This window comes from Carex rostrata, chromosome 18, assembly GCF_964058835.1.
Source record: "Carex rostrata chromosome 18, lpCarRost1.2, whole genome shotgun sequence".
Taxonomy (NCBI): domain Eukaryota; kingdom Viridiplantae; phylum Streptophyta; class Magnoliopsida; order Poales; family Cyperaceae; genus Carex; species Carex rostrata.
This window is the reverse complement of record NC_135935.1, coordinates 7,466,739-7,492,544: the sequence shown is the minus strand read 5'-3', so window position 1 is coordinate 7,492,544 and position 25,806 is coordinate 7,466,739. Positions and strand designations below refer to the sequence as shown.

Below are 25,806 nucleotides of genomic sequence, written 5' to 3'. Positions count from 1 at the left end.
TGAGAAGTGTGGGACCAGTTACCTTGAATTTTAACGAATCCACTATGACGATTAGAAAAGAAGGAAAATGGGTCAAGTTGCAGGGGGTCCAAAATAAATTCAAAATTAATTTGGTGAATGGGGAAGAGTTAGACCCCGAAATGGAGAAAGGAGAGTTATGCTGGGTAACCCAACTATATCCCATATCTAAAGAACCCGAAACAGTCATCTTACCAAAACCTCTCCAAAAATTAATTGACCAATACCAAGACTTATTCCACGAGCCGAACAACTTACCCCCACCCCGTGCTCACGACCATAGCATACCCATAAAAGAAGGTGCTAACCCGGTAAACTTAAGGCCCTATAGGTACTCTCATGACCAAAAAGAAGGAATAGAAAAAAATTGTAGAAGAGTTGTTACAATCCTCTGTGATTAGACCCAGTTCGAGCCCTTATGCCAGCCCAGCACTGTTGGTCAAAAAGAAAGATGGAAGTTGGAGGATGTGCATTGACTATAGGAAATTGAATTCCATTACCATAAAAAATAAATACCCAATTCCTATAGTTGATGACCTTTTGGATGAGTTGAAAGGGGCAAAAATCTTTTCCAAAATAGATTTGAGGTCGGGTTACCACCAAATTCGGGTCAAAGAAGAAGACATACCCAAAACAGCCTTTTCGATTCATTATGGTCATTATGAGTTCAAAGTCATGCCTTTTGGACTAACCAATGCCCCAGCCACTTTTCAAAATCTTATGAATGACATATTCGGAAGGAGTTAAGAAAGAGTGTACTGGTATTTTTCGATGACATTCTGGTGTATAGCCAATCCTTAGAAGATCATTTGGTGCACCTGGGCGATACATTCAAGAAGTTGAGAGACCATAAGTTGTAATGCCAAAATGTCAAAATGTACATTCGGCATGAAACAAGTGGAGTATTTGGGCCACATAATATCAGAGAACGGTGTGGCAACAGACCCGAGCAAAATCGAGGCAATGGTGAACTGGCCTAAGCCCAAAACCTTGAAGGAACTGAGGGGATTTTTGGGGTTGACGGGCTATTATAGAAGATTCATCCACAACTATGGTGCCATCAGCAAACCACTGACTGACCAACTCAAGAAAAACGGGTTCGCTTGGAATAAGGCAGCCCAGAAAGCCTTTGAAAAGTTAAAACAAGCCATGACATCAGCCCCAGTCCTGGCCCTGCCCGACTTCACCAAGCCCTTCACTCTCGAAACTGATGCATGTGATACAGGTATAGGTGTCATTCTGTCCCAAGAAGGAAAACCCATTACCTTCCTTAGCAAGGCGTTGGGGCCCAAGACTGTAGATCTTTCAACCTACGAGAAGGAACTCATGGCTATTCTCATGGCGGTCCACAAATTGAGGCACTATTTGCAAGGCAACAAGTTCATCATCAAGACGGACCACCAGAGCCTCAAGCACCTCCTGGAGCAACGACTCAACCACCATCTCCAGCATAAGGCCCTTATTAAATTCATTGGCCTTGATTATGCGATCGAGTACAAGAAGGGCCGACACAATGTGGTGCCAGACATCCTCTCTCGACAACCCAGGCCCAATCAACCAACAGAATCGGCGCAAATAAATTTATTGGGTGAATCCCAGCTACAACCTTATTGGATAACATAGGTAAAAAGGAGCTATGTAGGGGATAACTTGGTGCCCCAAGTACAAACTGAGCTCAAGACAACATTTGGCCCAAGTGAGTGGGTGGATAATGAAGGCATCTTCACATATCGGGGCAAACTATACGTGGGAACTCAAGGCGAGGTGCAACAAAAGATAGTAGTAGAATTCCACTCATCTGCCATTGGCGGGCACTCGGGCATTCTAGCCACCTATACAAGAGTAAAGAGGTACTTTTACTGGCCCGGACTTAAAAAACAGGTGGTTGACTTCATCAAAAGTTGTGATGTCTGTCAAAGGAACAAAGCCGAACATGTGGCGAATCCTGACCTATTGCAGCCTTTACCGGTACCTGATAAATTATGGAGTTGCATTTATATGGATTTTATGGAAGGCCTCCCAAAATCTGAAGGTAATGTCATTTTCGTAGTAGTTGATAGGCTCACAAAGTATGCCCACTTTATGGCTTTGTCCCACCCGTATACGGCCGTGACTGTGGCCAAGGTTTTCATGAACCAGGTGTTTCGATTACATGGTATACCAACCTCCATTGTATCATATAGGGATACCATTTTCACCAGTCAAGTGTGGCGAGAACTTTTCAAAAGACTAGGCACCACTTTGGTCTATTCCACCGCATACCGCCCCCAAACTGATGGCCAAACTGAAAGAGTAAACCAATGTCTGGAGTCTTATTTGAGATGCATGACTAGTGATACCCCCAAACACTGGTACAAATGGTTGCCCCTTGCGGAATTTTGGTACAACACTAGCTACCACTCAGCCCTACAGTGCACTCATTTTGAGGCCTTGTACGGGTATCCACCACCTCACATGGAGTTGGGTGAGCCACCTGTTACTTATCGAGATCCAATAGACCTTTACCTGAAAGAGAGGGCTCAGACACTTCAAAAGTTGAAGGCCAATCTCGCAAAGGCGCTCGAGCCAAACAAATTGCAGATAAAGGCCGGACGGACAGGGAGTTCATGATCAGAGATTGGGTCTACTTGAAACTTCAACCCTACAGGCCCCTTGCTTTGAGGAAGAGCCTAAAATTGTCTTCTAGGTACTATGGTCCCTATCAGGTGTTGGGAAGAGTGGGCCCCAGTGCTTACAAACTTAAACTGCCTCAGGACAGCCAGCTGCACCCAGTGTTCCACGTATCACAGTTGAAGAAGAGCCAAGGAAACAACCCAGTAGATCTCGTACTACCACCCGTAGGTCCGGATGGAACATTCAAGGTGGAGCCTGTTGCAATCTTGGACCAACGAACTCTCAAGCTCAGAAACCGTTCCATTGACCAAGTCAAGATCCTCTGGTCCAATCTACCTTAATCGAATGCCACTTGGGAGGATGCCAACTTCCTCAAACATCAATTTCTCAACTTTCATCCTTGGGGTCAAGGATTTGCTAAGGGGAGGCAATGTTACAACTCATCAAGGCTCAGCCCACTAAAGCCTTCTAGCTCGCGAAGCCCAAAATACAAATCATGCCGATGACATGCTAGGGTCACGTAGTTTGCATTTTCTTTCACATAGTTTGCATTTTCTTTCATTTTTTTTGCGTGTCTACTTATGTGTTGTGTGTCTTTACTCATGTCGTTTGTGTGTTTGCTTTTCTTGCATTTCTATTTAAGGATGCGACCCTTGTATCTTAGGAACTAAGAATTAAATGAATGAAAACTTCTGTTATTTAAATTTATCTTTATTATTTTCTATCTTAATTTCCTTTATTTCTTTCAACTTATACAAAAAATACCAAAAATATCCGACCACACCAGTGCTACTCATCTTTCCCTAAGCCAAATCATAACAAATTGGTATCAGAGCCTTGTTCATAGGCCTAGGGAATGCCCATAACACGTCAACAAACCATGGAAGAGCAAGCCATTGCTGTCCAAGGGCTGCAAGATCAACTAGAGAGCTTGGAGAGAAGAATGACGAGTTTGATGAATGACAACGCAAATCACAAGGTACAATTAAGTGGGGATCTTGAGGAAAGGTTTAATAAGATTGATGAGTTTATGACCAAGAGTGATCAATTGGTAATGAAACATGACTTAGAAGTATTATTTGCCCAGTACTTGGGAAAGCAAGTAGTTAGCGAAGAACCTTGTCCCAATGGTGCTAGTTCCAATGCACAAACTCCACAAAATCCACCATTTACACAAAACCAAACTCCACTCAGTCCTAACCTCAATCAAAACCTGAACTCTCACAACAATCATCAACACACTATGAACCAAAACCAAAATACATTTTCCGTGCCATTTTCAAACCCATATAACCAACAAAATGTGGCAATAAGACCAAACGTGCCGTACAACCAGAACCTGATAGTGGCAAATACCCAAAATCAAATTCCAAGACACATACCCACACCGAGAATTGAATTTCCAGTATTTGATGGGACTAGACCTAGAAGTTGGTTGTACAAATGTGAGAGGTATTTTGAAATATACCAAATTCTACCTTGGCAAAAATTCGAGTTTGCTTCCATTTACATGGTCGAAGAAGCTGAAATTTGGTGTCAGGGATTGTGTTTAGAAGGGGGACAAATGACATGGGAAGTATTTAAGAATGAATTGCTAGAAAGGTTTGAACCCAAATCGAGTATTGGAGTTTTGGGGGAAATGAAAAACTTGAAGCAAGTTGGGGAACTAAAGGCTTACAGGAGTAACTTTGAAGAATTGCGGTTGTTGTTGCTAAGAGAAAACCCAATGTATGACGAGTCATTTTTCACAACTAATTTTTTAACGGGTTTAAAAGAAGAACTGAGGTATATGGTGCTCTCGACCCGGCCAAAAAGTCTGAAAGAAGTCTATGAAGCATCTTCCTATCAGGAAATGCTTCTAGATCAGCAAAAAAGGGCAAGAAATTCTATCAAAACCGCAACCGGTCCGAAAACCCTAACTCCAAATCAAAACCAGCTCAATTATCCAATAAACCAACAAACAAAGCAACAATTCAAGGCAAATCCGAGACCCTTTGACCACTCCGGGCAAAAGCTTGATAGAGACAAGTGCTTTCGGTGCTGGGAGAGATGGTTTTCGGGGCACAAGTGCCAAGCAAAAACACTACATGTGTTGCAAGGAGAGGAAGAAGCTTGGCCGGAATATGTGAGTGATGAAGAAGAATCAGAATTGCAGACCGAACTCGGCCCAGAAGAGGAGGATGCTCCTAACGGGGAAGAGGTACAAATTTCATTACATGCCATCAGAGAGGTCAGCTCCACAAACCTGATAAGGCTTAAGGGGGAAATCCAAAAAGAACCATTATTGATTTTAGTAGATAGTGGTAGCACTCATAGCTTTGTAAGCCCTCGTATACTCCAAAAAGTTGGCCTAGAATCAGAATTCACCACACCAATGTCTATAACAGTAGCCAACGGGGAAAGAATGAAATGTAACTCACATATCAAGGGTCTAATATGGAAAATGTGTGGGCATGAATTCAAATTTGACTTGAGGGTTATGGAGATTGGGGCCCATGAACTACTTTTAGGAGGAGATTAGATGAGAAGTGTGGGACCAGTTACCTTGAATTTTAACGAATCCACTATGACGATTAGAAAAGAAGGAAAATGGGTCAAGTTGCAGGGGGTCCAAAATAAATTCAAAATTAATTTGGTGAATGGGGAAGAGTTAGACCCCGAAATGGAGAAAGGAGAGTTATGCTGGGTAACCCAACTATATCCCATATCTAAAGAACCCGAAACAGTCATCTTACCAAAACCTCTCCAAAAATTAATTGACCAATACCAAGACTTATTCCACGAGCCGAACAACTTACCCCCACCCCGTGCTCACGACCATAGCATACCCATAAAAGAAGGTGCTAACCCGGTAAACTTAAGGCCCTATAGGTACTCTCATGACCAAAAAGAAGGAATAGAAAAAAATTGTAGAAGAGTTGTTACAATCCTCTGTGATTAGACCCAGTTCGAGCCCTTATGCCAGCCCAGCACTGTTGGTCAAAAAGAAAGATGGAAGTTGGAGGATGTGCATTGACTATAGGAAATTGAATTCCATTACCATAAAAAATAAATACCCAATTCCTATAGTTGATGACCTTTTGGATGAGTTGAAAGGGGCAAAAATCTTTTCCAAAATAGATTTGAGGTCGGGTTACCACCAAATTCGGGTCAAAGAAGAAGACATACCCAAAACAGCCTTTTCGATTCATTATGGTCATTATGAGTTCAAAGTCATGCCTTTTGGACTAACCAATGCCCCAGCCACTTTTCAAAATCTTATGAATGACATATTCGGAAGGAGTTAAGAAAGAGTGTACTGGTATTTTTCGATGACATTCTGGTGTATAGCCAATCCTTAGAAGATCATTTGGTGCACCTGGGCGATACATTCAAGAAGTTGAGAGACCATAAGTTGTAATGCCAAAATGTCAAAATGTACATTCGGCATGAAACAAGTGGAGTATTTGGGCCACATAATATCAGAGAACGGTGTGGCAACAGACCCGAGCAAAATCGAGGCAATGGTGAACTGGCCTAAGCCCAAAACCTTGAAGGAACTGAGGGGATTTTTGGGGTTGACGGGCTATTATAGAAGATTCATCCACAACTATGGTGCCATCAGCAAACCACTGACTGACCAACTCAAGAAAAACGGGTTCGCTTGGAATAAGGCAGCCCAGAAAGCCTTTGAAAAGTTAAAACAAGCCATGACATCAGCCCCAGTCCTGGCCCTGCCCGACTTCACCAAGCCCTTCACTCTCGAAACTGATGCATGTGATACAGGTATAGGTGTCATTCTGTCCCAAGAAGGAAAACCCATTACCTTCCTTAGCAAGGCGTTGGGGCCCAAGACTGTAGATCTTTCAACCTACGAGAAGGAACTCATGGCTATTCTCATGGCGGTCCACAAATTGAGGCACTATTTGCAAGGCAACAAGTTCATCATCAAGACGGACCACCAGAGCCTCAAGCACCTCCTGGAGCAACGACTCAACCACCATCTCCAGCATAAGGCCCTTATTAAATTCATTGGCCTTGATTATGCGATCGAGTACAAGAAGGGCCGACACAATGTGGTGCCAGACATCCTCTCTCGACAACCCAGGCCCAATCAACCAACAGAATCGGCGCAAATAAATTTATTGGGTGAATCCCAGCTACAACCTTATTGGATAACATAGGTAAAAAGGAGCTATGTAGGGGATAACTTGGTGCCCCAAGTACAAACTGAGCTCAAGACAACATTTGGCCCAAGTGAGTGGGTGGATAATGAAGGCATCTTCACATATCGGGGCAAACTATACGTGGGAACTCAAGGCGAGGTGCAACAAAAGATAGTAGTAGAATTCCACTCATCTGCCATTGGCGGGCACTCGGGCATTCTAGCCACCTATACAAGAGTAAAGAGGTACTTTTACTGGCCCGGACTTAAAAAACAGGTGGTTGACTTCATCAAAAGTTGTGATGTCTGTCAAAGGAACAAAGCCGAACATGTGGCGAATCCTGACCTATTGCAGCCTTTACCGGTACCTGATAAATTATGGAGTTGCATTTATATGGATTTTATGGAAGGCCTCCCAAAATCTGAAGGTAATGTCATTTTCGTAGTAGTTGATAGGCTCACAAAGTATGCCCACTTTATGGCTTTGTCCCACCCGTATACGGCCGTGACTGTGGCCAAGGTTTTCATGAACCAGGTGTTTCGATTACATGGTATACCAACCTCCATTGTATCATATAGGGATACCATTTTCACCAGTCAAGTGTGGCGAGAACTTTTCAAAAGACTAGGCACCACTTTGGTCTATTCCACCGCATACCGCCCCCAAACTGATGGCCAAACTGAAAGAGTAAACCAATGTCTGGAGTCTTATTTGAGATGCATGACTAGTGATACCCCCAAACACTGGTACAAATGGTTGCCCCTTGCGGAATTTTGGTACAACACTAGCTACCACTCAGCCCTACAGTGCACTCATTTTGAGGCCTTGTACGGGTATCCACCACCTCACATGGAGTTGGGTGAGCCACCTGTTACTTATCGAGATCCAATAGACCTTTACCTGAAAGAGAGGGCTCAGACACTTCAAAAGTTGAAGGCCAATCTCGCAAAGGCGCTCGAGCCAAACAAATTGCAGATAAAGGCCGGACGGACAGGGAGTTCATGATCAGAGATTGGGTCTACTTGAAACTTCAACCCTACAGGCCCCTTGCTTTGAGGAAGAGCCTAAAATTGTCTTCTAGGTACTATGGTCCCTATCAGGTGTTGGGAAGAGTGGGCCCCAGTGCTTACAAACTTAAACTGCCTCAGGACAGCCAGCTGCACCCAGTGTTCCACGTATCACAGTTGAAGAAGAGCCAAGGAAACAACCCAGTAGATCTCGTACTACCACCCGTAGGTCCGGATGGAACATTCAAGGTGGAGCCTGTTGCAATCTTGGACCAACGAACTCTCAAGCTCAGAAACCGTTCCATTGACCAAGTCAAGATCCTCTGGTCCAATCTACCTTAATCGAATGCCACTTGGGAGGATGCCAACTTCCTCAAACATCAATTTCTCAACTTTCATCCTTGGGGTCAAGGATTTGCTAAGGGGAGGCAATGTTACAACTCATCAAGGCTCAGCCCACTAAAGCCTTCTAGCTCGCGAAGCCCAAAATACAAATCATGCCGATGACATGCTAGGGTCACGTAGTTTGCATTTTCTTTCACATAGTTTGCATTTTCTTTCATTTTTTTTGCGTGTCTACTTATGTGTTGTGTGTCTTTACTCATGTCGTTTGTGTGTTTGCTTTTCTTGCATTTCTATTTAAGGATGCGACCCTTGTATCTTAGGAACTAAGAATTAAATGAATGAAAACTTCTGTTATTTAAATTTATCTTTATTATTTTCTATCTTAATTTCCTTTATTTCTTTCAACTTATACAAAAAATACCAAAAATACCCGACCACACCAGTGCTACTCATCTTTCCCTAAGCCAAATCATAACACCTCCTTTCTTGCCAACTAGAGACACTACTAGTGTTTTGGAAAGACCTTCAACTTGACTGTTATATTAGGGTTGCAACTAACCTCTTTCTTTTCCATATGGAAACACTACGAGAGTGCTGCAAAGACATTCAATTGGAGAATTCTATTAGGGTTGCAACCACCCTCTTCTCGTGCCAACTGGAGACACTACTAGTGTTTTGCAAGAACCTTCAACTAGAGTGTTGTATTAGGTTGCAACTGTCTTTCTCTTATCATTTGCAGACATTACTTGAGTGTTGCAAACACCTTCAATTGAATTATTGTATTAGGATTGCAACTACCCTATTCTTTTATCGTATGGAGACACTACTAGTGTTTTGCAAAGACCTTCAACTGAAGTGTTATATTAGGGTTGCAACTACCCTCTTCTCTTGCCATATAGAGACACTACTAGAGTGCTGCAAACAGCTTCAATGGGAGAGTTGTATTAGGATTGCAACCAATCTTCTCTTGCAATATGGGGACACAACTAGTGTTTTACAAAGACTTTCAATTAGAGTGTTGTATTAGGGTTTCAACCACCCTCTTATCTTGCCATTTAAAGACACTACTTCAGTGCTATAAACACCTTCAACTGGAGTGTTATATTAGGGTTGCAACCACCCTCTTCTCTTGCCAACTGGAGACACTTGTAGTGTTTTGCAAATACCTTCAACTGGAGTGTTGTATTGGGGTTATAACTGTCCTACTCTCTTGTCATCTGCAGACATTACTTGAGTGTTGCAGAGACCTTCAATTGGAGTGTTGTATTAGGATTGCAACTACCCTATTTTTTGCCATATGTAGACACTACTAGTGTTCTCCAAAGACCTTCAACTGGAGTGTTATATTAGGGTTGCAACTACCCTTTTCTTTTTGCCATATGGAGGCACTACTAGAATGCTGCAAAGACTTTGAATTGGATATTGTATTAGGGTTGCAACCACCATCTTCAATTGTCATATGGAGACACTACAAGAGTGCTACAAACACTTATTCTTTTGTCATATGGAAACACTACTAGTGTTTTGGAAAGACCTTCAACTTGACTGTTATATAAGGGTTGCAACTACCATCTTCTTTTGCATATGGAGACACTACTAGAATGCTGCAAAAACTTTTAATTGGAGTGTTGTATTAGGGTTGCAATCACCCTCTTCTCTTACCATATGAAGAGACTACTACTGTGTTGCAAAGACGTTTAATTGGAATGATTTATGAGAGTTGCAACCACCCTCCTCTCTTGCCATATGGAGACACTACTAGAATGTTACAAACACCTTCAATTGGAGTGTTGTATTAAGGTTGCAACCACCCTCTTCTCTTGCCACCTGGGGGCATTAATAGTGTGCTACAAAGACCTTCTATTGGAGCGTTTTATTAGGGTTACAACTACTCTCTACTAGAGTATTATAAAGACATTCAATTGGAGTGTTGTATTAGAGTTGCAAGTACCTTCTTCTCTTGCCATATAGAGACACTATTCGAGTGCTACAAATACCTTCAATTAATTTATTGTATTAGGGTTGCAACCACCGTCTTCTCTTGCCATATGGAGACACTGCTAGTGTGCTGCAAAGACCTTCAATTGGAATGATGTATAAGGGTTGTAACCACCCTTCTCAATTGTCATATGGAGACACTACTAGAGTGCTACAAACACCTTCGATTGAAATGTTGTATTAGGATTGCAACCACTATCTTCTCTTACCATCTGGGGACACTACTAGTGTGTTGCAAAGGCCTTCAATTGGAGTGTTGTATTAGGGTTGCAACCACCCTCTTATCTCGCCATCTGGAGACACTACTTGAGTCTTGCAAACACCTTCAATTGAAGCATTCTATTAGGGTTACAACCACCCTATTCTCTTACCAACTGGAGACACTACTAGTGTTTTGCAAAGACCTTCAGCTGGAGGCACTGATTTGAGTTTGATATGGATGAAATTGATCTGAGCCATCCATTTTTTTCAATTGCACCTCCGGTATCGGGGGGGAGACACGGACTCTTCACACCAGCCTATCAATTGATTGCATTCTAGACATTTATAAAATTTCCTCCCCAGATTCTTTTTGATGAACGAAACCATCACAATAGTCGACTTAAGACATCTATTGCAATAAGGATTTGATAAGTAATGACAATTTTGGCTACTCATTTTTCCTATACAAAATAAAAAATTACATTAATTAACTAACCCTAGTTTAAATTATTTTCTAATTTAAGAAACCATTCAAAATAACAATTATAATAAAAAAAAAAAAAGAGGAGTGATCTAGCATATATATGACTCCGGGAGAGGAAATGTTGATCCTTGTCCGTCAATTTTGGAAAGTTAAAATTCGCAGAGAGATAGTACAGTACTTTGGGGATATCAAAGTCTCTCAGGTGAGATAAATCGATCGACCTAGAGTTTACTGAAATATTATATAATATAACATCACCACCTAGTTCAACATATGGAGCAAATAGTGTATACTAAAATCGAGGTTCTAATTAATTAATTATTTACACAGCGTTGCTCCTGAGAATATGCCATCGGTACAATATGGTAACGAGTCAGTTAAAACAACAGCTGGTAAAAGTCACCCCCTCAATGTCATTCTCTGTTTAGCCAAACCAATGTTGAAGAGTCACTCAATACTAACTGTACTTAAATTTTAACTGATGGAAAAGGAGCGGCATCAATTCCATCGGTTGGTTAGACCGAACAGTCGGGAAAAAGTTCAAAGTAATTACAACATTGTCGCTCGTTACATACACCATCTGTGTGGAAGGAAATTCGATGGTAAATGGGCGATAATAAATTTGTTTTTTGTAGTAGTGTAAATTGAGTGTTTGATATAAAATAATGGAAAATCATGAACCATTTCAAGTATGTTGGTATTTTGTACAACCAACTGATAAAACGAGATTTGTAGTTTTACATAAGCTTTCCAAAGATTACACGAACCAAGTTTGAAATCATGAAATAAAAAATGATATGAATAAATATAAAAAAAAAACAGGAGTTGGATATCAAGGTTCAAATGTGGGTATCTCTGAATTAAAACCATGAGTAGCTCGGTAGACTAGTCTTGAAAGTAGACTCCTATAGGGGTCTTTCTCTCTCTTCTCCTTTAAATAAGACACGCACTTCTCTACCTCATATTTTACATGCAAATATACTTGTTGCGCATTCTCTCTATCTCTGAGCTCCTTCTCCATCCCTTACATTTCCACAAGCAACCAATATACATAACATTAATTAGGTAACTCAAGTTAATAACAAATGGTTTTCTTGTCCAGAACTAATATTTTGGGATGGACCAGTATGAATTTAAAGCATATTGCAGAAACATATATGAAAAACAAGATGCAATAATTTATTGAGTCATTTAAAAAAATGTAAACATACCTTTGGTTTTGATGGGCTTCTCAAATAGGAAATAAAATCTTCCTGGAACCTTAGGAGATAAAACTAGAGGATGCATCTCTTGGTTTCCCACCTCTCCTTTGTCATTTGATCTACAATTAATAGAAAATAATGCTGATGAGCCATTAGAAATGTCAGTTCTTTTGTTTAATTAACGATAAAAATGACATATCGACCTAATCAAGACAACATCAAATGGGTAGATTTCTGTGAAGATTAGTAAAACCTTCTATTGTCCCTCTTGAAGCTATTTTATTAAGAATTTCCTTCAATCTCATTCAATTCAGCAACTGACAATATTACTAGCATGGACATCCCTTTCTGTTAACTTGGAAAATCTTTTGCTCGCATGATATATGCATTGTTGTCGTGGAAACTTTTTTTGGGGGCATATAAGGTGATACACTGATACTGCCTATTATTTTTTATAAAACAAGAAGATAGAATAAAAAAAAAAAACTTATTATTGCATTCTTATTTTAAGCTTTACATGTATCTCTATTTATAGAAGAAATTTAAAAACTAGCCGTTGTACTCTTAATTACAACTACTAACCACTAACCATTATCTCCTAACTTATTAATTGTAATACACTACTCCCTAAACTAGCCATTACAATTCAAATATTAAAATTAGCTGTTATTTTTAACACTGCCACTGGGTTATATTTTTTTATGACAAACATGTGTCTAAGTAATTTGATTCGGGTAAATTGTCCCTAGTGAAAATTTAATTTGTTCTACAGGAGCAAAGTAAATTTGAATGAAAAACTTTTAACATCAGGAAAAGTTTGCCAACCTCGTATTAACTTTAATTACCTTATTAAAAACAGAGTAGTGCATTTGACACTCTATTGTGAGGATTGATGAAACAGTGCAACATATATGGTATGCTTCTCGAGCAACAGATTTATGAGGGGACCCGATGGATGAGAGCACTTGGGAGGTATATTACATACGTACACGTTGGCATGTGTAGAAACAGCGAAATGCAAGAATTTTTATAGAAATAAGGATGTCTGCACAAATACTAGTTCAGCAAATAGCGAGAGAAGCTCGGCTTTAGTTGAAGTATTGCTAACTGTTTTTACATTTATTCATAGACAATAAGGGTTTCTTATACTACCTTAATATGTTTGTAAAAGGGTGGTGCGGGCTGGTTAACTGTTGTAAGTAGAAAGATGTACTTTGGTGTTTGTTTTTTTTTATATTAATACAACACTTGTCACCTCAGGCAGTCTCTACCAGGGCATTCAAAAAAAGAAAAGAAAAAACAGAGTAGTGGTTCTAAATTGCACAACTCAAGAACAAGTGATAACAATGGATAAAAATAGTACCTCAATCTTACAGCTCCAACAGGTCCTTCATTAAGCTTTTTGTCAAGAGTATCATAGAAGGGAAGCTTCTTGAGGTCATTATAGTCCAACAATATCTAATAAAGTATTGGAGGAGCAAATTAATTAATTCAGGGTAAAGCAACGTAATATGTAAAAAGTTTATCCTTACTTTTGCCATTAGCATTTGGAACATTAATTACTAGCATTATGCCAGTCACATCCTCAGGGCATCTTAATTAGCAGTTAATGAAAATTAATCAGACCTAGGCAGTAAATACACTTATAGGTTCTAGTCACATCCTGAGGATATTAATTACCAGTATGATGCAAAACAGTTTGCGCATGTCTCTACTGAACCACAGGTGCATATGCTATATAGTGTAGCTCAGCAGCTGGTTTCATAACAGCAATTCAGTGTCTAATAAAATTCAATCAGCATCAAATTTCTACTGCCTCAAAGATACAATAACTTTACAAAATATTTGGAACTCAGCATTTCACTTGCTACTACTGCATGAACCAACCTAGGTTGGCACTTACATTGCATAAATCATCTTCTCCAACAACACCAAAAGGAATAATGGTAGCACCAAACCGAGAAGCCATACGAACAAACTCCGCCTGCTGTGGCCAAAATAATTGGTGCTCCTCCCCCTACAATTAGAACACATTTTTACATTGAGAATTATTTATCAAATTTTAGCTTCGTTTATTTTAATTGAAGCATATATGACACTAAAAGGAGCACTTACAACAATTTCCAAACATGAACTGTAGTTACAACCATTGTCAAAAAAAAAAGAACTGTAGTTACAACAATTTCCAAATATGAACTGTAGTCCTGACCAGGCTATACCGTGTACCAAATTCTATTCCTTCTAACATTGAACTGGTTACAGTTAAGTAACAGGCATGTTGTCTCAGTCCAAACTTTTTCCTGGAAGATGACTATGCATATTTCTTCACATCAAACAATATTTTTTCCTAATATGATATAAACTATAAAGCTCAACATAGGCTTTTTACTAAGATTTAAATTAACCTCAACATTGCAATTGGTTCCAACTTCCTACTTAATCCAAATCGAGGACTTAACCTTAAATGCGCACTTTTGCTTAAGTTATCCTCACTTCAATCAATAACCATAAATTTAAGAAGCTTAAACACTAAATGAGGCTAGAAATAAGAGGCCCAAAAGCAGTCAGCAGAATATTGGTAACGCAACGCCATGCTGGAGAAGTAGGTATAACAATAATTTTTCCAATGGGAGAGAGAAGATCACTTTTAACCTTTCTATGTAGAGCTTCCCTCGCTCCTCCAGGATACAACAAAACAAAGGAATTTTTTGCTAGAAGTTTATACAAATTGGTACCGGATGACGGTACACACCCCAGGAATCGATAATTGTCAAAAAAAGAATAATCAGGCATGAGCATCTCTGCATTTCGATCAAAAAAGAAGGGGTGTGCGATGGCTCTTAGTTGTATGTTTTTCTCTTTCAAGAATTGGATGACAAGCAGGGGGGATTCAAAGGCCATTAACATGTGATTCCCAATAAGCACCACGGGTCCCTCATCTGGTATTCCCGATAAACCTCTAATGATACGGCCATCATCAAGAGTTGAGAGCATCACAGGATCAGTTGCGATGGTAATTGGTCTGAGGATAAAATCACAAAAAGAAAATAATGCATGTTGTTAAATAGTATACTTACAATTTGTAATTACATAAGGGCCCTAAAATCTAAGAAATATCAAAGAAAACATTTCACTACAAATGCCAATTCTCCCCAAAAGAACCATCTAAATTGATCTCTGACGCTTCATGAAAAAGAGTGCTAAAATGAGCGTGATTACCTCAGGCAAATAAGAAAGTTCTCAAATTTAGCATTATTGCAAATACAACAAGGCACTTTTAAATGATTAAGAAGCTACAAAAAAATAGACAGTCCATATATAATGCTCGGTCACTCAGAAGAACCAAAATGCAATCTATCTCTAATAATTACTCAGAAGTCCTCAATAAGAGACAAATGCAGAGACACTGTAAAACCAAAAAGACTAAATAACTTTGTTGTAACTTTTTGATGCACAGGACAACTAAGAAAGGCAACAAATCTTTCTGTGTTCCTTTTTCTTCTGTCTTTTTTCTTTCTTTTACTTTTCTACTATGAGGTGCTTGTGTTGTATTTAGTTTTCTTCTTTTTCTTCTCCGCATAAATTTCTGTGCTCCTTTTTAGTATAATGAAATTTAGTTGGTAAATGCTACTACCTCAAAGAAAAAAGAAATCACTATAGAGAATTGATTAAATTGATGGTCTACTAAAAATTATAAAATATCCATGGGTACATAAGTGCATAACCCAATTCACCTGTACTCCTTGGTGAGATATTCAAACTCGTCAGCAGTTAAAGGAAAGAAGTCTGAAACAAAGTCAGTTTGCCGAGTCTGCCTATAGTAACCAGCACCTTTTATGATGGTTACCAGGTCTATTCCTCCTTCCTACATCATATAAATGCAACGTCATTTTCGACAACCCCATTTGTAGCAGCAGTCTGAAAACTGATTTTTTTTTTTTTTTTTAATTTCAGGTTGAACCAAAAGCATTTTTTTTGTCTATACTTGTTTTGGATAGACAATTAAATTATTTTGTTGGTTTGAACTGTTGTGATTCCAGGCACTGAGGCCAGCAAGAACCATACTAAAATTTCATCAGTACGACGTACAGACTGCAAATGACTAGATCTAAACTGAACATTCTGCCCCTGATCTTTTTCATTTCTGAGAATTTTGGGTAAATTACTTAAATGACCCAAGACCCAGTTAGAGATCGACTCTAACACAATATTGCTAGCACCAATATCATACTGTACAATTTACAATTACCAGAAAACATCATCAAAACAGAAAGAAAGCTTACCAATAGAAGAGTATGTCCACTATCCTTGAAATGGCGTACCCTGCAATTGGGTAGAATGGTACAGAGCCTCTCAGCCTCCTTGCGGCTAGGGAGAATTTCATCATTACCACTAAAAATATAGATATCAATATCAAAGCCTATCTCACTGAAAAGAGATTCTGTAAGTTTCTAAATTTAAGAAGTACACTTGTTTGAAACAGAACTTTACAATGTTACACTGAGGGAAAAGCACCATACTATAATTGCAAAGATGGATCAGATCGTACCACAAAAGTTGCGCATTAAGAGAGGACACTCATGATGCACACTTTAATTTTTAGTTATGTTATTCTTTAAAAATCACATGGTTTGATTTTTTTAATTTGTTTTGTTTAAGCCCTAGTTATTAAATTTACCATAATATATCCAAAACAAATCTCATAATACTTTGATTAAAAAAATATACACAACAAGTCCTGACTAACTATATCGCTTAATCAAATTATCCAGTACCTGGCTAGTACCAAGGTTTGGCATGTGACAGCATGTAAGCGTGAGTTCACATAACAGGATGCCTCCTTCAATATTTTCAATTTCCATACAAGGGTTTCTTTTGGTAATATATCTGCTAGAAGCTACACAAACATACATACAGCAATGTTCACAATGACACAGATATTACAATGTTTATTTATAGTGAGTATTATTATCAAAATGGTCAATTTTTTCTTGATTACTCTACTCAAATCACAATCTGGTGTGATGTTGCTATTTACTGTGTCGAAAAGTTCCACACGGATAAAATTTATTGACCACTATAGGTGGAAAGATTGTATGCTAACCGTCTATAGTTTTACAATTCAATGTTAACTATGAGATGTTATATTCGGGTTCTTAAACCAAAAAAGAGAGAAAAAAAATATAAACACTAAAACTAGTAACATACAGAAAGAGAGGGAAGCATGTCAGTCAGCCCTTCTAATAAAATGGGAATAGGCTTTTCATTAGCTAAGTTTTGCCCTTTCAAATTGGTGGTTGTTCGTATATAATTTCCTGAACACAAAATAAAAAGAAATAACATGTAAGAAATCTGTACTTACAATTGAAATATCAAAATATTCAAATGTCTTCATAATAATGAATTCAAATGAAACTAAGTTCATGTGATTTGTTCATGGAATTTGCTTAACAGACTTTGAACAAGTACTTCTGTTTTTTGTCAGAACAGGGAAGCTTATTATATTGTAATATTTGTCCTCTATGACAGAATATTAACATCCAGCTCATTCAACAACACCTGACGATCAGAACTTGTCACAAGAAATGAACAAAATTATTGACAAGGCCATGTATAAAACTCAGGTGCAATTTGAAAACGTTTGCTTGACCATCATATGATTATATACTCAATAGTTCATTTTTAACAGCTTAATGGAAGGCCAAATGACTTTCAAATTGCAGAAAATTCTATACTCGGGTATAGGAAAACATGTGTTCGATATTGTCAACACAACTTTATGTTGTTCAGCATATTTGTCTAATTATCTATCTTCAACTTAAAGATAAATCAACTGATTCAAAATGATTAGAAAAGAACGTACCTGATAATAAGCTAAAAAGAGGTGACACTGGTAAATGAAGTGGATCCGGTACTGCAGCTAGTAGATTTGAGATATCTCTGAGCCAAGTCGTCTTAAATGATGTAGCTGACCAATAAATTAATACAACATAAAAATGTATAAAACATGAAATTACAAAAGGATTCATGAAAATTTAAGGTGGAGAAAGACACAACGAGGCAACATTAGTTTCTGAAATTAAACAGGGCATCTGGCTCCCCTCTTCTTAATGAGTACACTGGTGCATAGGCTTTCCAAAAGTTTTCTGTTACTAAGGCAACATACTATTTTATAATACACTATATCATGCAGATTTCATCAGCCTTAGCATGGTCTGATTTGATTTAGTTTGGTGGAAGAGACAAGAGAATAAGAAAAAGGAGAAGACAAGGGGCTGGAGAAAGCTCATCCTTAAAAGTATATCACAGATTCCGGATCGGAATCGGTGAATCAGCCGGAATCGGCCGATTCGGTTAGAAAAATCAGACTTTTTTGCCATAAGCTTGTTTTATACTAAAAAATCGGAAAAAATTGATAAAAATATAATTTGTCAACAATTTATGGTTAAACAAACGATTACAATCAAATAATTCATTAAAATAATATAATACAAACATTTCAATACTTGTATATAGTCCAAATTACAAGGCTTATATATAAATATAGTTGTGTTTCTAACAAAAATTTGGAGATTGTTAATGGCTGTTTCGTCTGTTTCGGTGGAATTGGATCATCTCGGCCGAAATTTGACTGGAATCAATACGTTCCAGCAGGAATTTAACTGGAATTGAGCCGTTTCAGCCGGAATTGGGCCGTTTCAAAACTGGAATTGGGCACTTGCTCCAGAACAACAAAATCGAAAGGGAAATAGATGGGAGAAAGATGAAGACTTTATGCTGCCCTTTTTGTCTCTCCTTATTTTCCTTCTCATTACACACTCCGTTATGGAGCACACACTCTCAGTGTTACAAGTAAAATTTTACTTTTGCAATAACAAACCTGGATTTATTAAGAGGAGAACGAGATCAGTATTTATGTTTCTTGCTGCCACGGCTAAGGCAAGACTTGCTCCAATTGATTCCCCAACTATATAAATAGGCCTCCCTTGTAATCTGGCTTTCTCTGACTTAACAGTATTCTCTATGTATTGAACCAACCCTAAATAGAAAAGGCAGAAATTATATACGGTTGGCAGCTTTTTAATTACTTGGGAGAGGGAGGGTGCTTGCAAGATAAAAGGAATTCAAAAATGGAAGAACAAAAAAAACAGAGAACAAGACCTTCAAATGATGTCCGATCATTTACCGGTATGTGCAAACACCAAATATCAAATATCCTAAAATTTTCAGAACAGAAATGAAAAGTTCAGTTAAAACTGAGTTCTGTTGTTCATATAATTGCATTTACATTTAAACCCTAAAGCTTCATATTAGATGTCCAATAAAAAAATCATATATATAAGCATAGAAGTATGGTTCGAAAAATCGGCCGATTCCGAGTCAACTCGGAATCGGACGGGACCGGGCCGAGTTTCACCCGAGTTTTGCTCCTATGCTAGTTTCTCAGCAAAAATCGGATGAACAGTGCTTGACTCGGCCGAGTTAGGCGATTTTTGACCGATTCCGAACCGATTCTCACGAGTGCGGGCCGATTCTCTCCCGATTATGTATTTTTTTTACGTCAATTTGAGTTTATCGGAAAGAAACCTCGTCGATTTGGGAAGAAGATATGAAGGCCCTGTGGAGAAGAAAGGTCCAATAAATATATTTTAAATAGACTCGGTGTACATGTTCAATAAGTATAGTAATAGAAAAATCTTTTGATTCAAGGTGAACCAGGAGCAACGAAACAAATGGGAGATGGGGGCCACATGTAAGATTTAATGAAATCTGTCTAGCGTAAGGAGTATTTTTTGGACAGACAACCCTTTTTCTTGTTCTCTCCATTTCAGTTTTCATTGGATCCATCCATTTCATAGTTTTTTGACATTTAACATTTGCTTTTGAATTGTTTTTTTATGTTTTTTTAACTCATTTTTGTTTCCTTTTCTTTATTTATTTTTCTTCTATATATTTATTACTGTTAGAAATCAAAATTATTTTTTTTACTATTTGTTTTCTCTCTTTTTGGCTACAAACAAGCTCCTGCCGAATAAATCCGAGTTTCCGATCCGATTCCAACCGATTCATCCGATTCCAATTCCACGGTCAAGTATCCGATTCCGAATCCAAGTTTCAGAACCATGCATAGAAGGAAAAATTGGAATCGGAATCAGGATCGGTTTTTTAACTATGGAATAGAAATCGGCTAAATCAGGTCAGAAACTCGAACTTTTTTGTCAGAAACTTATTTTATACTAAAAAAATAAAAAAATGATAAAAATTTAATTTGTCAAACAATATAAAAAAATAATTTGATAAACTTATTTATACAAATTATTGCAGTCAAATAATTAACTAATACAATATAATACAAACATTTTAACACTTATATTTAAAAATAGTTATGTATGTTAAACATAAAAGATGGCTTATTGTAGTGGTAGGTTGTTTGGTTGACAACCATTAGTTCTTTTGATCAAATCACGCTGGGAAACTTTTGAAGAATTTTATATGTGCGTTTCGGTCAATGGTATGACCGGAATAAAAATGTTTCGGCCACAATTTGATTGGAATAGGACTGTTTCGGCTGAAATTGGACTGAAATCGGACTGTTACAGCCGAAATTAGATGTAAAATTCACATAACGTGTAACTCGACCTGATATCGGATTGGTACAGTCCGATTCCGATCCGGATCGGACGATTCCAGTCCGAAACGACTGATTTTTCCGTATATAAGTATGTCATGTGAATTAATCATTAGTAATTTAACTTATAGTTCCAATGTAGGCATAGCTTAATTTATAGGTAAGGTAGTGCACAACAACTACCACACCTAGCTATAGTGGCATACTGCACCAAGCACAAGTGACCAGTTCCTACACACATTTTTCTTATTTTAAGATTCACAGTACTACTGCTTACTTTCCTAGTCTCTCGTAATGTCGTACAAGCCCAGTTCCAACCCCGTCCATTCCTACAAAATTTCCATGAAAAAAGGGGCTTTGTCATGGGGATTGTTTTACTACATTTGTGATTTGTTACATATGATATTATAAAAATAAATAGAAGAAGAAGAAGAAGAAGAAGAAGAAGAAGAAGAAAGAAACCTGGCAAGAAGAGTAACAAAGGAGATCCTTCCGCACACCGAGTGCACTCAATTGGAGAGAACCACCGAACAGGGCCCACACCAGACTTGACAAGATCCCTGGATAACTTGATATAGTCTCTTACACTACGTGGTGCCACCTCTGAGCGATCTATAACTTCTCTCTCAACCGTTCCATTGTGTGCTCGGTTGATTCGGGTTGGTTTGAGAGCATTGAGAGGTTTTGCTTTTACACTTGATCTGGTTGTAGGAGAAGTGTGAGGGAAGATATGGTGGCGGCGGCGAAGTGGTAGACCTTCTCCAATGAAAAGCTGACATCCGCCACTAGCAACAGTGAACATGATTTTTCTTTAGCCTAGAAATTGTTGGGGTGTCTGGTACTGTTCTTTTGGATTTGGTCCTATATAGTCTCCTAATGATTTCATCATGCGATCGATGAGGTGGTGATTTTCTCTTAGATAAACTCGGTGCATGATACACAGCTGGTATCCCTAAGTTGTGGATCCCACAAGTGAGTGAAAATTACGATATACAAAGAGCACGGAATTAGTTTATAGGCGGGGAGATTTATGGGAGGGGAATGGCTCAAATGGGCCTGAAGGCTGAAGCCCTTCGAGTCTTGGACTATCTTACTTCAAAACGTTGTTGAATTCAATTTGATGGATGATATTGGTGCTTATCGTTTAAAGATAGAAAATCTATGTACTTTCCAAAAATATATTAATACTATAATAAAATATTAGCGTGCTACAATATTCAAGTGGGCAAAATATATAAGTTGATAGATGGCTGAGTAGCCGTGAAAAGCTAAAAAACAATTAATGGCCAGTCATATTCTCAAATTTGATCCATGAAATTTAGCTGTCGATCGAGAAAATTTATTGTATATTAGCCTATATATATGTACCATCATTCTGTCCTTATTATATGGCCAGTAAATTTAACTTGCACTCTTCGATCTCTTTTGTTAAAAGTCGTGCAAAATAGATAGCAAGTTAATAATTAACCACCACAAAAATAAAAATAAAAAAGTAAGCCAGCGAGAAATTACAAGGAAAGAACAAATTTGTTCACACTTTTCTGTCGGCATTTGGATTGTTTTGCGCTGGATATTTATGTAGATGCCTAAACCTGAATTTTAAATAACTTAATTCTTATATTTTATATCGACATTATTATTTATTTCTATGGAAAATATATTTAGTAAGCACGTTGTTTATATCTTAATGTATTAATATTTATATTTTTGTATGCGAACTTCTATATCTAAATCTCATAATTAACTAGGTGTTTATGTTCCTAGTAAGTAGTATGTAAAAAGCTTATCGCTTTTTTTCAAAATAGTCATGTTTAAGTTTAATATTTTATCAATAAAATTTAAATATTACTACTAGAATTTGTGTTTTTAATAACGTAAGATATAAATACTTTTATCATAAATTATAATTAAACACTTCTTTAAGATAATATCAACATATTTAAGGTACGGATAAACGAATGCAGTATCGGTTATCACTCATCATTGTTATTTTTTTTAAATATTAATATGTATTTTTAATTGATTAAACCAAGAATAAAATAAATGAGTTTTTTAGTTAGAAAGGGCAAACATGTCATTTTTCTATTGTATTAACCGCAATTGGTTACAAAGTGGTTTAGGGTTTCGAGAAGTAACCCTATGCAATATTTACATGATGATTAAAAGAAAGAAAAATAAAAAGAAAAGAAAATATATAAAGAAAGAAAGAAAAAATTGATGACATCACGTCCCAAACTCTACTCTACGTATACAGGTCTTGTTTGATTTAGTGAGATATTGAACAATAAAAAAAAAGAAATCACAAGAGAGAGAAGATAAGAAACATTTCATATATTAATCAAAGTCTTAAGAAAATAATGGCATGCCATCTCTGTTGGTGCATAAGCGCACCTTTAAACATGCATGCCCTAAGACCATCCTATGCAGAAATAAAACTCAATCAAGGCAGCGGAATTATCTTGTTCCATCTTGAGCGTGTTGTTACTCGACACTCAATCGAGATCAAAGGTTTGAACACTTCTAAAGCTCTTCTTGAAGGCTTGAACTTGAACTTGAGGCCTCAGATCCTTCCAAAGTTTGGAGCAATGCCTGTCGAGATTCTTCTCCGAATTTGTTTGAACATAATCTCGTCTTTAGACTTAATGGAGCAGTATAAAGAGGCTAAACCTAATTTTAGAATTTAATCTGAGAGAATTGATTGTTGCTGCCTTGGAGACCTAGCCCTTAAATACTCGTGAAAATGCTATAATCATCCAAGTCAGTTATGCTATAATTAGCTAAGTCCGTTCAGAATTTAGAATTCTAATTTGGCTTAAAAATAACCATAAATACTTTTAGAAGCATCTTAGAAATAAACCATATATGACCAGAATTTAATCTAGTCAATTTTATTATTCTAATTCATCACGAGTCCATATTGTAATATTTCTAATCGGTCCATCAACAATTAGAAATAATTACCTGAATATTCTATACGTATTTCGGACCATATCCTAATTGAAATACGTACAATGCCTAATTAACGTTACAACGTTATTCTGAATTTGATCACTTGTTTAGGCATTTATTTATGACAGTATGAAACATATAATTATGTAGTCCAAATTATAATTGTAATTTAGACGTCTCTAAATTCCAACAATCTATTCTTATAATACATCCATCTCATAATAAATAACTTAGAAACTAACATCACATAATGAACTTAAAAATTCTAACCAATTCTTGAAAACTCTAACATAATTAAAATAACATAGAAAATATAAATAGTCAAATCTAGAAAATAGTAACATAATAAAGTCTCCTAGAAAACAAATTTATTATTGATTTAATCAATAAAAATACATATTAATATTAATAAAAAAATGAAAATGACATGTTTGCCCTTTCTAATTAATAATATAAGAAAGCTCCATTTTAAACCATCAATAGCAGTTGTTACCCAACCTAAACAGAAGGAAAGAGGAAAAACGGTAATTTTTTTTTTAGAAGAAATGTGAGTCTAGCTCCCAGATTTCATTGATAAAAGACACCAGTGGTGTCAAAAAACGGTAATCGTTAGTGCGAATAATTTGAGATTTCAAAACTACTAAGCTCAAATGCAAATCCGAATAATCTACTTTTGTTAAACAAGTTTTCTAGTTCTGTCACTTATGATGTGTACTGGTAAAATTTTCTTTTTGTTGCTGCTAATAATATTAGTGTACTGGTAAACTCTAATGCTCTATGGGCTCTCATCTCATATTAATTTTTTTTTAGCATTCATCTCATATTAGCTGACGAAAAAAATTTATTTACGTTATCCAAGAATCTCTTTTCATTCATAACCTGTTCTAATAATCTCCTGTCATTTGGTTAATTTCTTAATACTGCTGATTAGCAGTATCTGTAAATATTAGCAAGTATGACAAAAAAATGAAGGTAGAATCAGTAAAATCTCAGGTACTTTTAAGGTAAGGGTATAACTGTCATTTTATTTTTTTTTATTAATATTGATCTGTATTTTAATTAATTAAAATAAGATATTAACAAAATAGGTGAGTTTAGATAAAAAAGAATAAGCTAATTAAAAAAATTAATGGGTAAAAATCTAAATCATAAGTTAAAATTTTTATTTTTATTTCTTAAGTTTAAATAGTTAATCCGAATCATTCAACATGATCTCTATATGAAAATGTACTTAGAGGCCGAATTTTACATTTTTATTAGAATTTGTTACTATTTGTACTAATTATATGTGTATAAATTTCTCTATTTGTTTTGTTGTTTGACTAAATATAAATTGGTTAGAATTGAAAAGCGGGCCTATTGGGCCATATCTTCATAAAAAAGAAACTAGACTTGAGCCTAGTTTACCTTAGACAAAAACGAAGCCCTTTACAACTCAAAGAAAGAAATAATGTAGAAACAAAATGATGGTTGTTACATACTCACGAGATAGACTAATGTATTTTCGGTAGCATATGGGTTGAAATGCACACGGTTCAAATTTGAAATTTTAAAATTCAAAAAGTCATCTAAACCGTTTATCTTGTTCTCCATATTAATATGTGCTTGGAGACCAAATTTTACATTTTTCTGAATTTTTTTACTATTTTTTAAGCCACTTTGAAAATTGCTGATCCAACGGTGGCTTAACAAAACAGTAAAACCGTTGGATTAGCGATTTTCAAAGTGGCTTAATAAATAGTAAAAAAATTCAGAAAAATGTAAAATTTGGTCTCCAAGCACATATTAATATGGAGAACAAGATGAACGGTTCAGATCGACTTTTTGAATTTTGAAATTTCAAATTTGGACCGTGTGTATTTCGGCCCATATGCTACCGAAAGCACATTAGCCTATCCATACTCACATTTAGGTTAAATTTTACGGAATTTTGCAAAACGAGATCATAAGATGCAAGAAATTGCAACTTGATTTCAGGAAGCCTTTGATGTTGAGAAGAAATCGTACAAAATCACAAACAAACTAAATTGAGTGTTTGATATAAAGTAATGGGAAATCAAATCATGAACCATTTCAAAGTTTATTGGTATTTTGTACGACCAATTGATAAAACAAGTTTTGCAATTTTACATACAATTTCTAAATATTACACAAACCAAGTGATGAAAATGTCTTCTAAAGTATATTTTTAAATTATCTTAAAAAAATTGTCTTT

General features: G+C 36.9%; 1 protein-coding gene across 5 annotated transcripts; it reads right to left on the bottom strand.

Moving 5' to 3' along the window:
- Positions 1-11,503: 11,503 nt before the first annotated feature.
- On the bottom strand, positions 11,504-21,472 carry LOC144569177 (phytyl ester synthase 1, chloroplastic-like). 5 transcript variants are annotated; one of them, XM_078319388.1, is made up of 14 exons: positions 21,105-21,472; positions 20,920-20,971; positions 19,175-19,230; positions 18,894-19,052; positions 17,877-17,981; positions 17,222-17,328; positions 16,789-16,910; positions 16,297-16,405; positions 15,748-15,878; positions 14,666-15,035; positions 13,917-14,030; positions 13,377-13,471; positions 12,023-12,132; positions 11,504-11,834 (listed from the first exon to the last, which is right to left on the bottom strand). In XM_078319388.1, the coding sequence occupies exons 1-14, from the start codon at positions 21,442-21,444 to the stop codon at positions 11,644-11,646; spliced, it is 2,061 nt and encodes a 686-aa protein (XP_078175514.1). In that variant the 5' UTR covers positions 21,445-21,472; the 3' UTR covers positions 11,504-11,643. The 5 variants fall into 5 exon arrangements, 3 of the variants coding, with proteins under 3 accessions (XP_078175514.1, XP_078175515.1, XP_078175516.1); XM_078319389.1 differs by lacking the exon at positions 11,504-11,834 and having other exon boundaries at positions 12,017-12,154; XR_013515993.1 differs by lacking the exon at positions 11,504-11,834 and having other exon boundaries at positions 12,087-12,132; positions 14,659-15,035.
- Between the last annotated feature and the right edge of the window lie 4,334 nt (positions 21,473-25,806).

Excerpts from the sequence above, each read along its gene's own strand:
- LOC144569177 (XM_078319388.1), bottom strand. The coding sequence starts at position 21,444 with ATGTTCACTGTTGCTAGTGGCGGATGTCAGCTTTTCATTGGAGAAGGT. Across the intron at positions 15,036-15,747 it reads TATCTCACCAAGGAGTACAG|ACCAATTACCATCGCAACTG; the intron begins GTGAATTGGGTT and ends TTTTATCCTCAG. Across the intron at positions 13,472-13,916 it reads GAGAAGATGATTTATGCAAT|ATATTGTTGGACTATAATGA; the intron begins GTAAGTGCCAAC and ends ATACTTTATTAG.